Genomic DNA, 13936 nt, shown 5'->3' with positions numbered 1-13936 from the left:
TTGGATATTGACATTGTGTCATTCTCCTTTAAGCCACAGGGATTTAGTAAAATAGAATTATATACCCTCCTCTATGACTGCTCACACAGCTAAACAGTTCCGCAGAGAAGAGTACTTACATGTTTATAACATATACATTATACATTATATGATAGTTATTATAGTTACAGAAAAGAATGTGACTGTTATAAACTATAGCAATGCCGTGTGTATGCATGCTGAGAGAAGCTATAAGAATGCATATTTCTCTGCATCTTTCAAAGAAAAATGTAAATACTGTCTAAACTTTAAAATCAAGGAATATAGATATTAGTACATGAAACACAGAGTGGTGATAATTTAAGAAAACTACAGAGCAGAACCTCCTAGAAGAGACCACATTTTGGAAAGCTGGGGGAGGTGGCACATAGAGAAGGGCCAAGGGAAACTGGCTGTTCACTTGTGATCCTCTTGTCAACAGGCTTTATTGTCTTAACATTGATATTAACATGGCCTTGGTGTCTTAACAGTTTTTTCTTCTCATTAACTTTAACTTCAGAAAGAGAGAAAATTTTATCAAAAAGAAAACCGCCAGTTTGGATATTAGTTAAGATACACTGCTAACCATGCAATCAGGGTGGCCTGGAACTGTCGGATGAAGGTTTTCAATATTCACAGCACAAGTCATTGTTTTTATAAAAGACACGTCTCAGGGATTCATCACTGTAGACTACTGAGGCAAACATCTCAGTAAGGTGAAAATGGGAGATTAAACATTTATAGACAGAAGAATAAAACCAGGGTTATAACAGATGAGACAAAACTGCAAAGAATATCTAATTAAATTGTTATGCTTCTGGGCATACAGCTGATCCACAATCAGTGATAGAGAGGAATTTATACCACCCCTTCCCCGCACCCGACTTTACCTCTCCTCGTATCTGGGAGGACGCCGTGGAAGATCATTTCCAGTGAAACATCTGAAGGAGAAGATTCTCCTTGATTAGATAAATGATCTTTTAGAGGCCTTGGAATACAGATTTTCAAATTCATCAAAAGTTTCCTACAAATATTCTACCTGTGGGATAGGTGAGCTTCTAATAGAGGTGAATTCCCAAATAGATTTCACTGTAAAACTTAGAAGGTTCAATGAGCTTGCTTTTGAGACATTTGGCTTTGACTTTGATTAATAAAAAGGGAATGCAAATGCTCAGAACCTTGACGAGGCGAGACCCGTTAGAACAAGTCAGCTATCCGCTCAGCTGAAAACATCTGTGTAGCTATTCACCTATTCATATAACCAATTCTGTGAGGTATGTTCTCTGTTCCTAGCATTCCGAGAGGTACCAGATACTAAGATAAATATGCCGTGGAGACTGCTGAGGGTGAGCACAAGAAACTCAGAGACTAGTTGAAGGCAAGGACACGAAAAAAAAATTCTACGAGATAAATGTCATAATAGCAGAGATAAATGTCATAATAGCAGTAATGAGGCACAAGTTTGCTGGGCATGGGGGAGGGGGGTAATAACCAGAGTCCTAATTAATTAGCGAAAGCTCAATAACAAAGCCACTTGGACCTGAGTTTTGAGAAACAGGGTAGAATTATGTAGGAGGTAAAAATTACAGGATTTGGTAATCAACTGAGTACTGAGGTGAGGAAATGGGCGTGGGGTGATTCTCAGGGCTTTGCCGTAAGTATCATGTAGAAGATGCAGCAGTAACCCCACATAAATAATATCCATATCCCAGAGACAGCGCACAGTCCCCTGTGGATAACGATGAAAAGTTTGGACTTTAGGCTTTCCTTTTTTTTTCTGTATTGACTCGGATAATCAGAGTTCTATTAACACACAATTACTGCAGATAGTCAGGCTTCAACGTTAAGTCAAAATTTCCGTCCATCACTACGTTCTACTCCATTCTGCCAGAGGATTCACTTAATTTTTATGAAGAAGACCTGGGAAACAGCTAATCGTGTGTTTCTCAAATGTGACCACTAAGGAACCGGAGGAGGCAGAGGGAAATGTGAATGGACCATCTAGAGCAGGAGTAAACTATGCAGGGGCCTGTAAGCGAGGCATGGCATTGACATATTTTTTAAATTTTATTTTTATTTTCTTTATTTTTAATTATTTTATTGAGGTCATATTGGCTTATAACATTGTATATATTTCAGGTGTACATTATTATATGAGTGAAATCATACAGTATTTGTCTTTCTTTGTCTGACTTCCTTCTCAGGATAATACCCTCAAGGTCTATCCATGTTGTCACAAATGGCACGATTTCATCTTTTTTATGGCTGAGTAGTATTCCATTGTATATATACACCACATCTTCTTTATCCACTCATATGTTGATGGGCACTTGGGTTGCTTCCACATCTTGGCTATTGTGAATAATGCTGTGATGAATATGGGGGTGCATAAAAATTTTGAATTATTGATTTCATGTTCCTTGGATAAATACCCAATAATAGAATAGCTGGACTGTATGGTATTACCGTTTTTAAATTTCTGAGAAATCTCTATACTATTTTCCATAGTGGCTGCACCAGTTTGCACTCCCAGCAGCAGTGTATAAGAACATCCTTTTTTCCACATCATCTCTAACACTTGTTATTTCTTGTCTTGTTCACTATAGCCATTCTTAAGGGTGCAGGGTGATATCTCATTGTAGTTTTTATTTGTATTTCCCTAATAGTTAGTGATGTTGAACTCTTTTCATGTGCCTGTTGGCCATCCATATAGTGTCTTTGCAAAAATGTCTGTTCATATTTTCTGCCCATTTTTGATTGGGTTGTTCATTTTTTTTTTGTTGAATTGTATGAGTTCTATATATTTCAGAAATTAACCCCTTGTCAGATATTTGATTTAGAAGTATTTTCTCCCCTCTGGTCTTTTCAAGCTGATGGTTTCCTTTGCCATGCAGAAGCTTTTTAGTCTGATGTAGTCCCATTTGATTATTTTTACTTTTGTTTCCCTTGCCTGAGTAGACATGGTATTCAAAAAGATACTGCTAAGACCAATGTCAAAGAGCATATGGCCTGTATTTTCTTGTAGGAATTTTACAGTTTCAGGGTCTACTTTCTTTCTTTTGCACGTGGCTGTCTAGTTTTCCCAACACTATTTATTGAAGAGACTTTCCTTTCTCCATTGCATGTTCTTAGCTCCTTTGTCCATAGATGTTTGGGTTATTTCCGGGCTGTCAATTCTGTTCCATTGCTCTGTGTATCTGTTTTTGTGCCAGTACCAAGCTATTTTGACTACTATAGCTTTGTAGTATATTTTGAATTCAGGGAGTGTGATACCTCCAACTTCTTTTTTCTCAAGATTGCTTTGGCTATTAGAGGTCTTTTGCTGTTCCATATAAATTTTAGGATTCTTTGTTCCATTTCTGTGAAGAATGTCATTGGGACTCTGATTGGGATTGCATTGAATCTGTAGATTGCTTTAGGTAATATGGACATTTTAACTATGTTAATTCTTCCAATCCATGAGCACAGAATATCTTTCCATTTCTTTATGTCTTCTTCAATTTCTTTCAATAACATCTTATAGTTTTCAGCGTATAGGTCTTTCACCTCCATGGTTAAGTTTATTCCTCGATATTTTATTCTTTTTGTTGCAACAGTAAATGGGATTGTATTTTTTATTTCTCTTTCTGCTAGCTTGTTATTAGTATATAGAAATGCAACTGATTTTTGTATGTTGATTTGGTACTCGGCAATGTTACTATATTTGTTGATTATTTCTAATAGTTTTTTGGTGAATTCTTTAGGGTTTTCTATATACAGAATCACGTCATCCGCAAATAGTGACAGTTCCACTTCTTCCTTTCCAATTTGGATACTTTTTATTTCTTTTTCTTGCCTAATTGCTCTGGCTAAAACTTCCAGTACTATGTTGAATAAGAGTGAGAAAGTGGGCATCCTTGTCTTGTTCTTGGTCTCAGAGGAATAGCTTTCAGTTTTTCACCAATGAATGTGATGTTATCTGTGGGTTTATCATGGCCTTTATGATGTTGAGGTACTTTCCCTCTACATCCACTTTATTGAGAGTTTTTATCATAAATGGATGTTGGATCTTGTCAAATGCTTTCTCTGCATCTATTGAGATGATCACGTGATTTTTATTATTTATTTTGTTAATGTAATATATATCACATTGATTGATTTGCAGATGTTGAACCATCCCTACATCTCTGGAATAAAACCCACTTGATCCTGGTGTATGATCCTTTTCATGCATTGTTGTATTTGATTTGCTAATATTTTGTTGAGGATTTTTGCATCTATGTTCATCAGCAATACTGGCCTGTGATTTTCCTTTTTTGTGTTGTCCTTGTCTGGTTTTGACATCAGGGTAATGTTGGCCTCATAAAATGAGTTAGGAAGTGTCCCATCCTCTTCAATTTTTTGGAAGAGTTTGAGAAGAACAGGAAGTAAATCTTCTTTGAATCTTTAGTAGAATTCACGAGAGAAGCTGTCTGGTCCTGGACTTTTGTTTTTGGGGAGGTTTTTGATTACTGTTTCACTTTCTTTACTTGTGAGTGGTCTTTAAAAGGTTAGACAACAGAACAAAAACAACCAAACAAAAAAGCATATGCAGCAGAGAACTATGTGGCCTGCAAAGTATTTACCAGGTAGCCCAACCCCTGGTCTAGAGGATTGGAGGATATATTCTGAGGCAGCTCCTGCAAATGTGAAATTTCTCTGAAGCCTTGTTTAATCTTAAAAATTCAGGGAAATTGGTCACTCTGCCCCATAATCTATCACTGTCTGTTTTGTTATTAAAACATATTATGTTTTGCAATGTACTTACCTTCAAGTCAAATGGCTGCTTTGGGCAGATGGTCAGTCTTTATTCTATGACTTTGGGCACCCCCAAGCCCTGAGAAACCCAACTCTGGTTTTACCAGCAGCACGATAAACAATCATGTTGTTTTAACGTTTACTAGCTTTCATTTCACCAAGTGACTTTTTCTTGACCTTGAACCCAGATTCTGGGGGCACCAACAATAACCCTTCATGTCTTGACAACAGTTTACCCCAAAATATTTCTGTTGTTTGATAGAGGACTCTAAGGAAAGGAAAAAGAGTGGAATAGCCTAAAATGAGAATGCACTTTCTATAATAACATTCAATTGAATGCACTCTTCAGAACAGCTTGCCAGTTACAAACTATTATTTCAGGTGGCTGGAAACAAACTAAATAGCCCACAGTGGGGGAATGATTAAGTTAATTATAATAATCCACCCAAGGGAATAATAGACAACCTCTAAAAAATAAGTTTACAATGACATGGAAACTCTTTTTGTTAGAGAACAAAGCAGGGCACAAAATGGCATATATAGTATGATCAAAAAATGTGATTTTAAAAATTTAAATCTACTTGTAAGAAAAGAAAACCTGTATAGACTGTTTGCAGTGTTATTTGCAGTGTTATTTGAAAGGTAAAACTGATTGTTCTCCCTTTCTTTCTGATTCTCATTTTTCAAATTTTCTCTACTTTCATATTTATTTTAGTGCTGGGGGGAAAAGAAACAATAATAACAATAATAATAATAATAATAATAATAATAATAATGTTGGATAACCAATTCAGTATGAAAACTTTTAGATATCTCTTTCCAACAACTTCTTTTGACACCTTTGGCTGAAGATCATTTCTTATATTTATGTATGGAGAGATATATATATAAATATGATCCTTTTTAAAAAAAATAAAATCATATGTATAAATCAGAGATTTGTAAAACTGATCATTAAGGGAGTTGGTTCTTTGTGCTTCAAAAGAGATCCCCAAACACACTTAAAATATATTATCCCATGACAATCTTCTCAAAAGTCTTCCATCAACACTGCATTTGGGAACATATAACTATATACATTTAGGTGTTCTTGTGGTGTGCTTCTGAGACTCCACGAATGGTTAGAAGACACTAACACATCTCCTTATCTCCTTTCATGGGAAAGAAAGAAAAGGAGAGGAGATGCCACAAAGAACCACTGCTGGTCATTTAGCCTTTCTGCACCTCCTGAAGATTAGTCTAACCCGTCTCTAGTCTACTTTCAGGCTCCAATTAACAAACGTAATATGGGGAAAGGCAGTCATAGTTGGCCCCCAAATCATTACTTAAACAAAACTAGTCAACAGCTTTAATGTAACTTTACTTAGTTAGCAATACACCCAATATTTAGGTTCAAATTTAACATCCTACAAGTATCATCCCAAAGTGTAAAAAAAAAAGCAATTTAACAGTTTTAAATCATAAATAATCTTAAAAGTTGCATCATGGAAAATGATCAAAAGGTTATTTTTCTATAAAAATAGTCTGCCACCTGTCTCTCAGCTGAGCTGTTCTCTATAAGACAGGACATTGCACGAGTAACTCCAGCCACACGCTCCACCTCACCCCGCCTCTCTCTCCACCTTCACCCGAGGCCCAGCTGGCATCCTCAGACAAACCTGAACCAACTTGTCTTGTCACTGTGTTTTTCCTTCCTGATGGTTAATCCACGAACTGGTTAATGTGACGCCAGGAAATGAAACTTGGCTGCATTCTCAATTCTAACTACCAGTATTTCAAAAAAAATAAAAGAATTAATAAATTAATTCAGCCAAGTTGCAAGACAAAAAAACAACATATGAAAATCACTTATGGGCCGGCCCCGTGGCTTGGTGGTTAAGTGCGCGCGCTCCGATGCTGGTGGCCCGGGTTCAGATCCCGGGCGCGCACCGAGGCACCACTTCTCCGTCCATCGTGAGGCCGAGTCCCACATACAGCAACTAGAAGGATGTGCAGCTATGACATACAACTATCTACTGGGGCTTTGGGGGGAAAAAATAAATAAATAAAATCTTAAAAAAATAAAAGAATATCACTTATGTTTTGATACACTAATAATGAACAACTGGAAAAGGAAATGAAGAAAATAATTCTATTTACAATAGTACCAAAAAGAATAAAATACTTTGGAATAAACCTAACCAAGCTAGTAAAAGACTTATACACTAAAAACTACAAAACACTGCTGAAAGAAATGAATGGGGACACAAATAAATAGATATCCCACGTTCATGGATTGGAAGACTTAACATTGTCAAGATGTCAATACTACCCAAAGCAATCTAAAGATTCAACACAATCCTCACCAAAATCTCACTAGCATTTTTTGCAGAAAGAGAACAAAAATCATCCTAAAATTCATCTAGGATCTCAAGAGACCCCAAATAACCAAAAGAAGTTTGAAAAAGGACAAAGTTGGAGGACTCACACCTCATTACAAAGCTACAGTAATCCAAAAGTGTGGCACTGGCATAAAGACAGAATACAGACCAGCAGAGAGTCCAAACAAAATAAACACTCACATATACGGTCAAATGATCTTCAACAAAGGTGCTAAGAACACTCAATGGGGAAAGGACAGTCTCTTCAACAAATGACGCCAGGAAAACTAGATATCCACATGCAAAAGAATGAAGCTGGACCCTTATCTTGCACCATATACAAAAATTAAATAAAAATAAATTAAAAACCTAAACATAAGACCCAAAACTATGAAACACCTAGAAGAAAGCATAGGAGAAAAGCTTCATGACACTGTATTTGGCAAAGAATGATTTCTTGGCTATAACTCCAAAAGTACGGGCAACAAAAGCAAAAATAGACAAATAGGACTACAACAAACTTAAAAACTTGTTCACCAAAGGATACAATCAACAAAGTGAAAGGCAACCTAAGAGTGGGAGAAAATATTTGCAAATTAGATATCTGATAAGGGGTTAATATCCAGAATATACAAATAACTCTTACAACTCAAAAACAAAAAATTAAATAACCCAATTAAAAAATGGGCAAAAAACTTGAATAGACATTTCTCCAAAGATGATATACAAATGGACAACAAGCATTTGAGACGCTCAACATCACTAATCATCAGAGAAATGCAAATCAAAATCAAAACGAGACATCACCTCACACCCATAATGATAGCTACTCTCAAAACAAAACACAAAAAATAATAAGTGTTGGTGGGGATGTGGAGAAGTTGAAACCTCTGTGCACTGTTGGTGGGACTGTAAAATGGTGCGACCACTATGAAAAGCAGTATGGTGGTTCCTCAAAAAATTAAAAACAGAACTACCATATGATGCAGCAATCTCACCTCTATCTATATATCCAAAAAAACTGAAAGCAGGATGTTGAAGAGATATTTGCAAACCCACGTTCATAGCAGCACTATTCACAATAGCCAAGAGGTGGAAGCAACCCAATGTCCACTGACAGATGAATGCATAAACAAAATGTGGTATATTAATACAATGGAAGTCTTAAAAAGGAAGGAACTCTTGTCACATGCTTCAACGCTATACGCTGAATATTTGTATCCCTACAAAATTCATATGTTGAAGTCCTAATGTCCAAAGGCCTTTGGGAGGTGATTAAGTTATGAGGGCAAAGCCCTCATGGGTGAGATTAATGCCCTTATAGAAGAGGTCTAGACGAGAGAGCCCCCTTGCCCCTTTCACCATGTGAGGACACTGCAGGAAGTTGGCAGCCTCCAACCCAGACGAGGGCTTTCACCAGAACCCAACCATGCTGTCACCCTGATTTTGGACTTCCAGCCTCCAGAACTTCAAGAAATAAATTCCTGTTGTTTATAAGCTACCCAGTCTGTGGTATTTTGTTATAGCAGCTTTAACGGACTAAGATATACTACATGGATGAACCTTGAGAACATTACGCTAAGTGAAATAAGCCAGTCACAAAAGGACAAACACTGTATGACTTCACTTCTGTGAGGTATCTAGAGTAGTCAAATTCATAGATATAGAAAGAAGAAGGATGGTTATCAGGGGCTGGGGAGAGGGGACAAACAGGAGCTGTTTAATGGGTACAGAGTTTCAATTCTGCAAGATGAAAAAGCTCTGGAGATCTGTTTTACAACAACATGAATATATATAACACCACTGAACTGTACACTTACAAGTGGTTAAACAGTAAATTTAATGATACATGTTTTTATCACAATAAAAATTTTTTGATAGAAAATAAGAAAAATACGTAAAGAAATCCAAATCATTTTTTTGCTGAACGGGGAGGAGAAAAGAAATGAAAGAGGAATAAATATTTTCCTTTTGTGTAGATGTGTGTGTTTTCATTTCTGGTGCATTCCACACATGCCAGGTCCACAGAGAGAGAACAACGTTTAAACCTTGAACATGAGGACCTGGGGTCTCTAAAACCCAACTCAGACAGTAAAACGTGTTAGAAAAGCCTAGGTGTTGGGACCTAGGCTTTAGGTCCCCATTTCCAGAGAAGAATCTTGCTCATGGTAGGACACGCCAGGGAAACCACAAGGACAACCAGTCTGTGCCAATTTGGGTTCTTGACCATAGACGACTGAAATGGATACTGGCAACTTAAGAGGAAAGCAATTTATGGAGGTATGGTAGGGAGCTCACAGAATCCACATTAAAGCTGGAGGACCAGTTTAGAACACAGGAGAATTTCCATGTCTGGGTAGCCAAGAACACACCCAGGCCACACCCCAGGATCAGGCTCTTTAGGACACCACCCATGGCTATGCCTGGTCCCATAACCCCTGGACACTCACTGCAACCTCCAACTGATCCTGTGTTTCTGGCATCAGCCTCTCAACATTCAAATTCTGGGGTGGAAAGAACTGATTGGGCATGCCAGGGAGCTTCCATTCAGTGGGGAATTCCTCCCAACAGGCAGGATATTCAAATGCTAAAGGAGAGAGAGAAGGCAACTGTCCACATTGGTTACCAAGTAGCTTAGCAGCTATTTATGTCTCACATGACTAGTTCACCCAATAAATAAAGTAACAAGTTTCTAGATAATTTCAGGAAATCTTCATGCTTACTGGATCCTGTCAGTTGCAATGTGGCAGGTTTCCACAGGTTATCCAACCAGATAAGGCTACTCATGAACTATCACTGGCTAAAGCAAGGCGCACAGGAGCAGGTGAGATGAATGAGGCCATGGTAGGTTGCCCTCTAATGCTTTTGCTTTTGTCAAAGTCGAATTTACTTGACCTTGGTAAGAGCAGACACTGTCTTCAAAACTCCTGCCAGAAGAGACTATAAAGATAGAATGCAAACACCAGCACTGCTGTCACCATCCCCACGGGACGAACACTGCTCACGCAGAGAAGGTGCCATTTATCTAGCACAGTCTAATCAATATAGAAGTCTCTAGCCAGCTCGCAGACAGTCTATCTGAAAAATTTCCACAGACTCCGTAGGACAAAGACATACAGAGATTTAGAAAGTCATAAAGAGGAGAAAACAAGAAGGGATTAACTTTTTTTTTATATTACATTCTTTCATTCATTCAAAACATTCCTCTAGTCAAAGGGCTCTCAAGACTTCTGCTTTTATGATGATACAGCAAAGATGTCTCTACCTTCTTTCCCTTGAAAGTTAACAAAACAACAAGGATTTTTTTAAAACACCAGAAACTCCTCTTGTTTTAAAGAAAACTAGGAGACATCTACTGTTCTGAACCTCAACGTATGCAGAAAGTGGGCAGAAAAACAGGGAGGGACATTAGACAGCAGAGGATGGTCCAACCTCAGTGTCTGCAGAGGCAGTATCAATAGGAAAGAAGTTGCAGGGCCCCCAGAAAACATGAGGAATTGGAGCCACTGGCTATTGTGAAAGGGGGTGAGTGAGCAAAGGCAGACAACAGGGAGACTGTTTAAAAGTCTATATAAGCGGGGGCCAGCCCGGTGGTGCAAGCAGTTAAGTGTGCGCTCCACTGCGGTGGCCCAGGGCTCACAGGTTCGGATCCCGGGCGCGCACCGATGCACTGCTTGGCAAGCCATGCTGTGGTGGCATCCCATGTAAAGTGGAAGAAGATGGGCATGGATGTTAGCTCAGGGCCAGTCTTCCTCAGCAAAAAAGAGGAGGATTGGCAGACGTTGGCTCAGGGGTGCTCTTCCTCACAAAAAAAAAAGATGAGAAAATTGAGGCTTAAAGAGGTAGGTGACTTTCCAAAGGTGTCCCAGCCAACGTGAAGTTGTACGGAACTCAAATCTACATCCAGTGCCATGTTCAGGATTCTCCTCATGACGCTGTCTGTAAGATCTCTCTGCATAATCTCTATGGCTTTATGTTCCAAGATCTCATTCTCCCTCATCCACGTGGGGGAAGGGAACTGTGTCCTTTCAAGCCACCAAAAGCACTTTGTGATCCCTTTCCTCCCCTCTAATGGCAACCTAGCTATTCACTTCATCAAACACCCCAGCACTGTAGCCCTTCTCCTCCTCCAGGCCATCCTTAAAGAAGTGTAGTACAGGTCCCAAAATAACACTGACTTAAATACTTAGAGCCCTGGCAAAAGCAAATCCTAACTTACTCATTAGAAAGAAGTTTCTCCATTTTTTTCTTAACCTAAAGAGTAAGAAGGAAAATAAATAGACAAAAATGACTTTACCTTCTCATATGCTTCATATAGCAGGAAGGCACCTAATGTATTTTAGATGTTCAGAATGATCCATCTGGCTTAGTATCATTAAAAAAATGAAATTCTGGTTTATAAGCAGCTATTAGCAGTTTTTTATTCTATAGAGTGATAAAGATTCTAGCATAATTACCCCTTCCACTCTGCTCCCTCAAAATGTATTAATCAAAAAACACACTTTAAAATTTAGAACACAACAAACACATGCACACAGCTTCCCTTCCCACCCCGTTCCAAAGCAGACAGATGGCCAGGAAGACTGACAGACACGCGTGCGCTCACAATCACACACACTATGTGACCTTGGACTCACACCCCCTCTCAACTGCACCGTTAGCCTTGTGGACTTGATAGGCACGGAGTGAAGAGGTCACAGTCTTCACAGAAAAAACCCCAACAGCACTCGAGGTGACTCTGTGGTTTGAGTCATGAAAAGAAATAGCGTGATAGCGAACGAGCCACTTACGCCACAGTATCGGTCACCATTAAATATCTGAGGCGGCAGAGGGTTGCCCTGAGCGGGCTTCTTTTCCGGGGGGATGTTCTTGTACATCCACTGCCTCTGTTCCTCTGACATGGTGATATCCACCTCCTCAAACTCGATCTTGTTGGCTTCCAGAAATCGAACTACATCCTGCTGCTTCTTCTTTATCTAAAGAGAGAAGACAAACACATAAGAAAAACGCTCATCTGAAACAACATGTGGATATTTCCAATCCAAGTGGATTTGACTTCTCCTTGTCAGAGGTCACTGACACAAAAAACAAGGCCATTCATGCAGGCACCAGGCACTGGCCACTCACTGGACATCCAGTGAGGTCTACGCAGGTCCTGACAGCAATTTCTTCACCTGGACTCTCCAGAACTCTGGGGCACCACTCAGACTGCCTGGAAGGAACAGACTGTGTGAGGAGAGAGACTCACTTAGTTCTCGGGGGGCCGTTACCACTCCCCCTCACCCACAGAAACTGACATTTATAGTCCTGAAAGCTCCCTCTGCCAAAATCACTGGAAAACCATGTGCACGGAGCCCACCTGAGATGTTGACATTTCACTGATTCCCGGGAGCAGTCACATTGATATTCCCCTCCGCAGCCTCCTTCAGCTATTCCACAGCTGTAGCCACAGTCACGAAAGCATCCTTTCATCAATTCACAAGAGAACAATGTCCTCCGCCTCTAAGGCAAGAGTCAACAGCAGGCAGCGTCTTACTTTGAACTCTATTTCTTCCCCCTTTTTGTTCCTCTCATCTTGCATGTTTCCTTCTTTAGTCACTAGGGGTCAGGTGTGCTCCTGAAGGGCTGCCAACACATCTGTAGGTTTTCAAAATGCTATCAGTCTCCTTAATTTAAGGATACGTATTAACCAACTTAGATGGGATGACAATATTCAGTATCTTAAACGCAGCATGTAAAACGTGAGAAAACAAGCTTGCTATTTCTAAATAATTCTGGGAAATCTCCACAAAGAATGAACTTAAGTGGTGAAGTAAATTCTATAATGGCCAGAGAAAAGAATCATTTTGAGAGGTCAAGCAGCCAGAAAGACCTGTCTCATCACAGAAAATAAAATGCTTAAAGAACAACCTTTCACATACAGAGTGTCCCCATCACCTCCCCCGATCCAACTCTCCCCAAAAAGCCTCAATGACATGTGTCTCTGAGGTGGAAATCTGTCACATGCCATGAGCAAAGAAAGAGATTCTGCTCCCTGGGTTGAAATCTATGAATGACTAACAAGATATGGCATAGTTAGTATGGACAGAAATGAAAACAGGCAAAAATAGGACATCTTTAAGCTCAATAATATTATAAAATGAGAGAATTACTGTATGGTTATAAATCAAAATTGATAATGACATTATCTCAATTTCTTCAATTAAGCCATTTCTCATGTCTGAAAAAGTTAACTGTTTTCCCTCATTGACACACAACTTCAGAATATAGTTGCATTATTTTGTAACTTCAGCTTGCAGAAAGTATCATCCATCCTACTTAATTGCCCCTTACAACCCTACAAGGTAGATTTGATTGTCCCTGAGATCAAAAGTGGTCACCTACTTGGATCAAGGTCCTAGTGTGTGTTCTTAAGACAATCGTGTCATTGTCTTAAAATCCTTCTTTAGTGGGTCCCCACCACCCTTGGAAGAACATACACATTTCTTAGCATGGCACAATGTCCTTCATAATCCAGCTCCTTTGACTATTAAAGCAATGTATTTGCATTTTTTAAAGACTGGAAACTGTAAAACAAAGAAAAGTTACCTACAATCCTCCTGCCAGACAACCACTGTCAAAATTTAGAGGAAAGGGTCTGGATTTAATGTCCATATGTGGAGCTCTACAGAGGGCTACACCGAACACAGAGCTACATTCTACACTGTACGTGCTCCAGGACATTTCAAATGTACATGAGAGTGATCAAAATTGAAACTGATACACAGCCAAACCTTGGTTTT

General features: G+C 39.1%; 1 protein-coding gene across 2 annotated transcripts in view; it reads right to left on the bottom strand.

The window, feature by feature from the left end:
* The window catches only part of SH3BGRL2 (SH3 domain binding glutamate rich protein like 2), a 60897-nt gene that overhangs the window by 13050 nt on the left and 33911 nt on the right, over nt 1–13936 (bottom strand). The window contains exons 1-2 of one of the 2 annotated variants that reach the window (XM_087443804.1): nt 12514–12632; nt 11945–12130 (exon numbers count right to left, since the gene is read on the bottom strand). In XM_087443804.1, coding sequence (XP_087299930.1) covers nt 11945–12130; nt 12514–12528 — 201 coding nt within the window. In that variant the 5' untranslated portion in view covers nt 12529–12632. Of the gene's footprint in view, nt 1–11944; nt 12131–12513; nt 12633–13936 lie in introns of those variants that run through there. The other variant, XM_004422056.3, reaches the window with a different exon arrangement.

This window comes from Ceratotherium simum, chromosome 19, assembly GCF_057802395.1.
Source record: "Ceratotherium simum simum isolate JZ-2026a chromosome 19, ASM5780239v1, whole genome shotgun sequence".
Classification (NCBI taxonomy): domain Eukaryota; kingdom Metazoa; phylum Chordata; class Mammalia; order Perissodactyla; family Rhinocerotidae; genus Ceratotherium; species Ceratotherium simum.
Note: the sequence above shows the minus strand (reverse complement) of the source record. Positions and strands in the feature narration are given on the sequence as shown.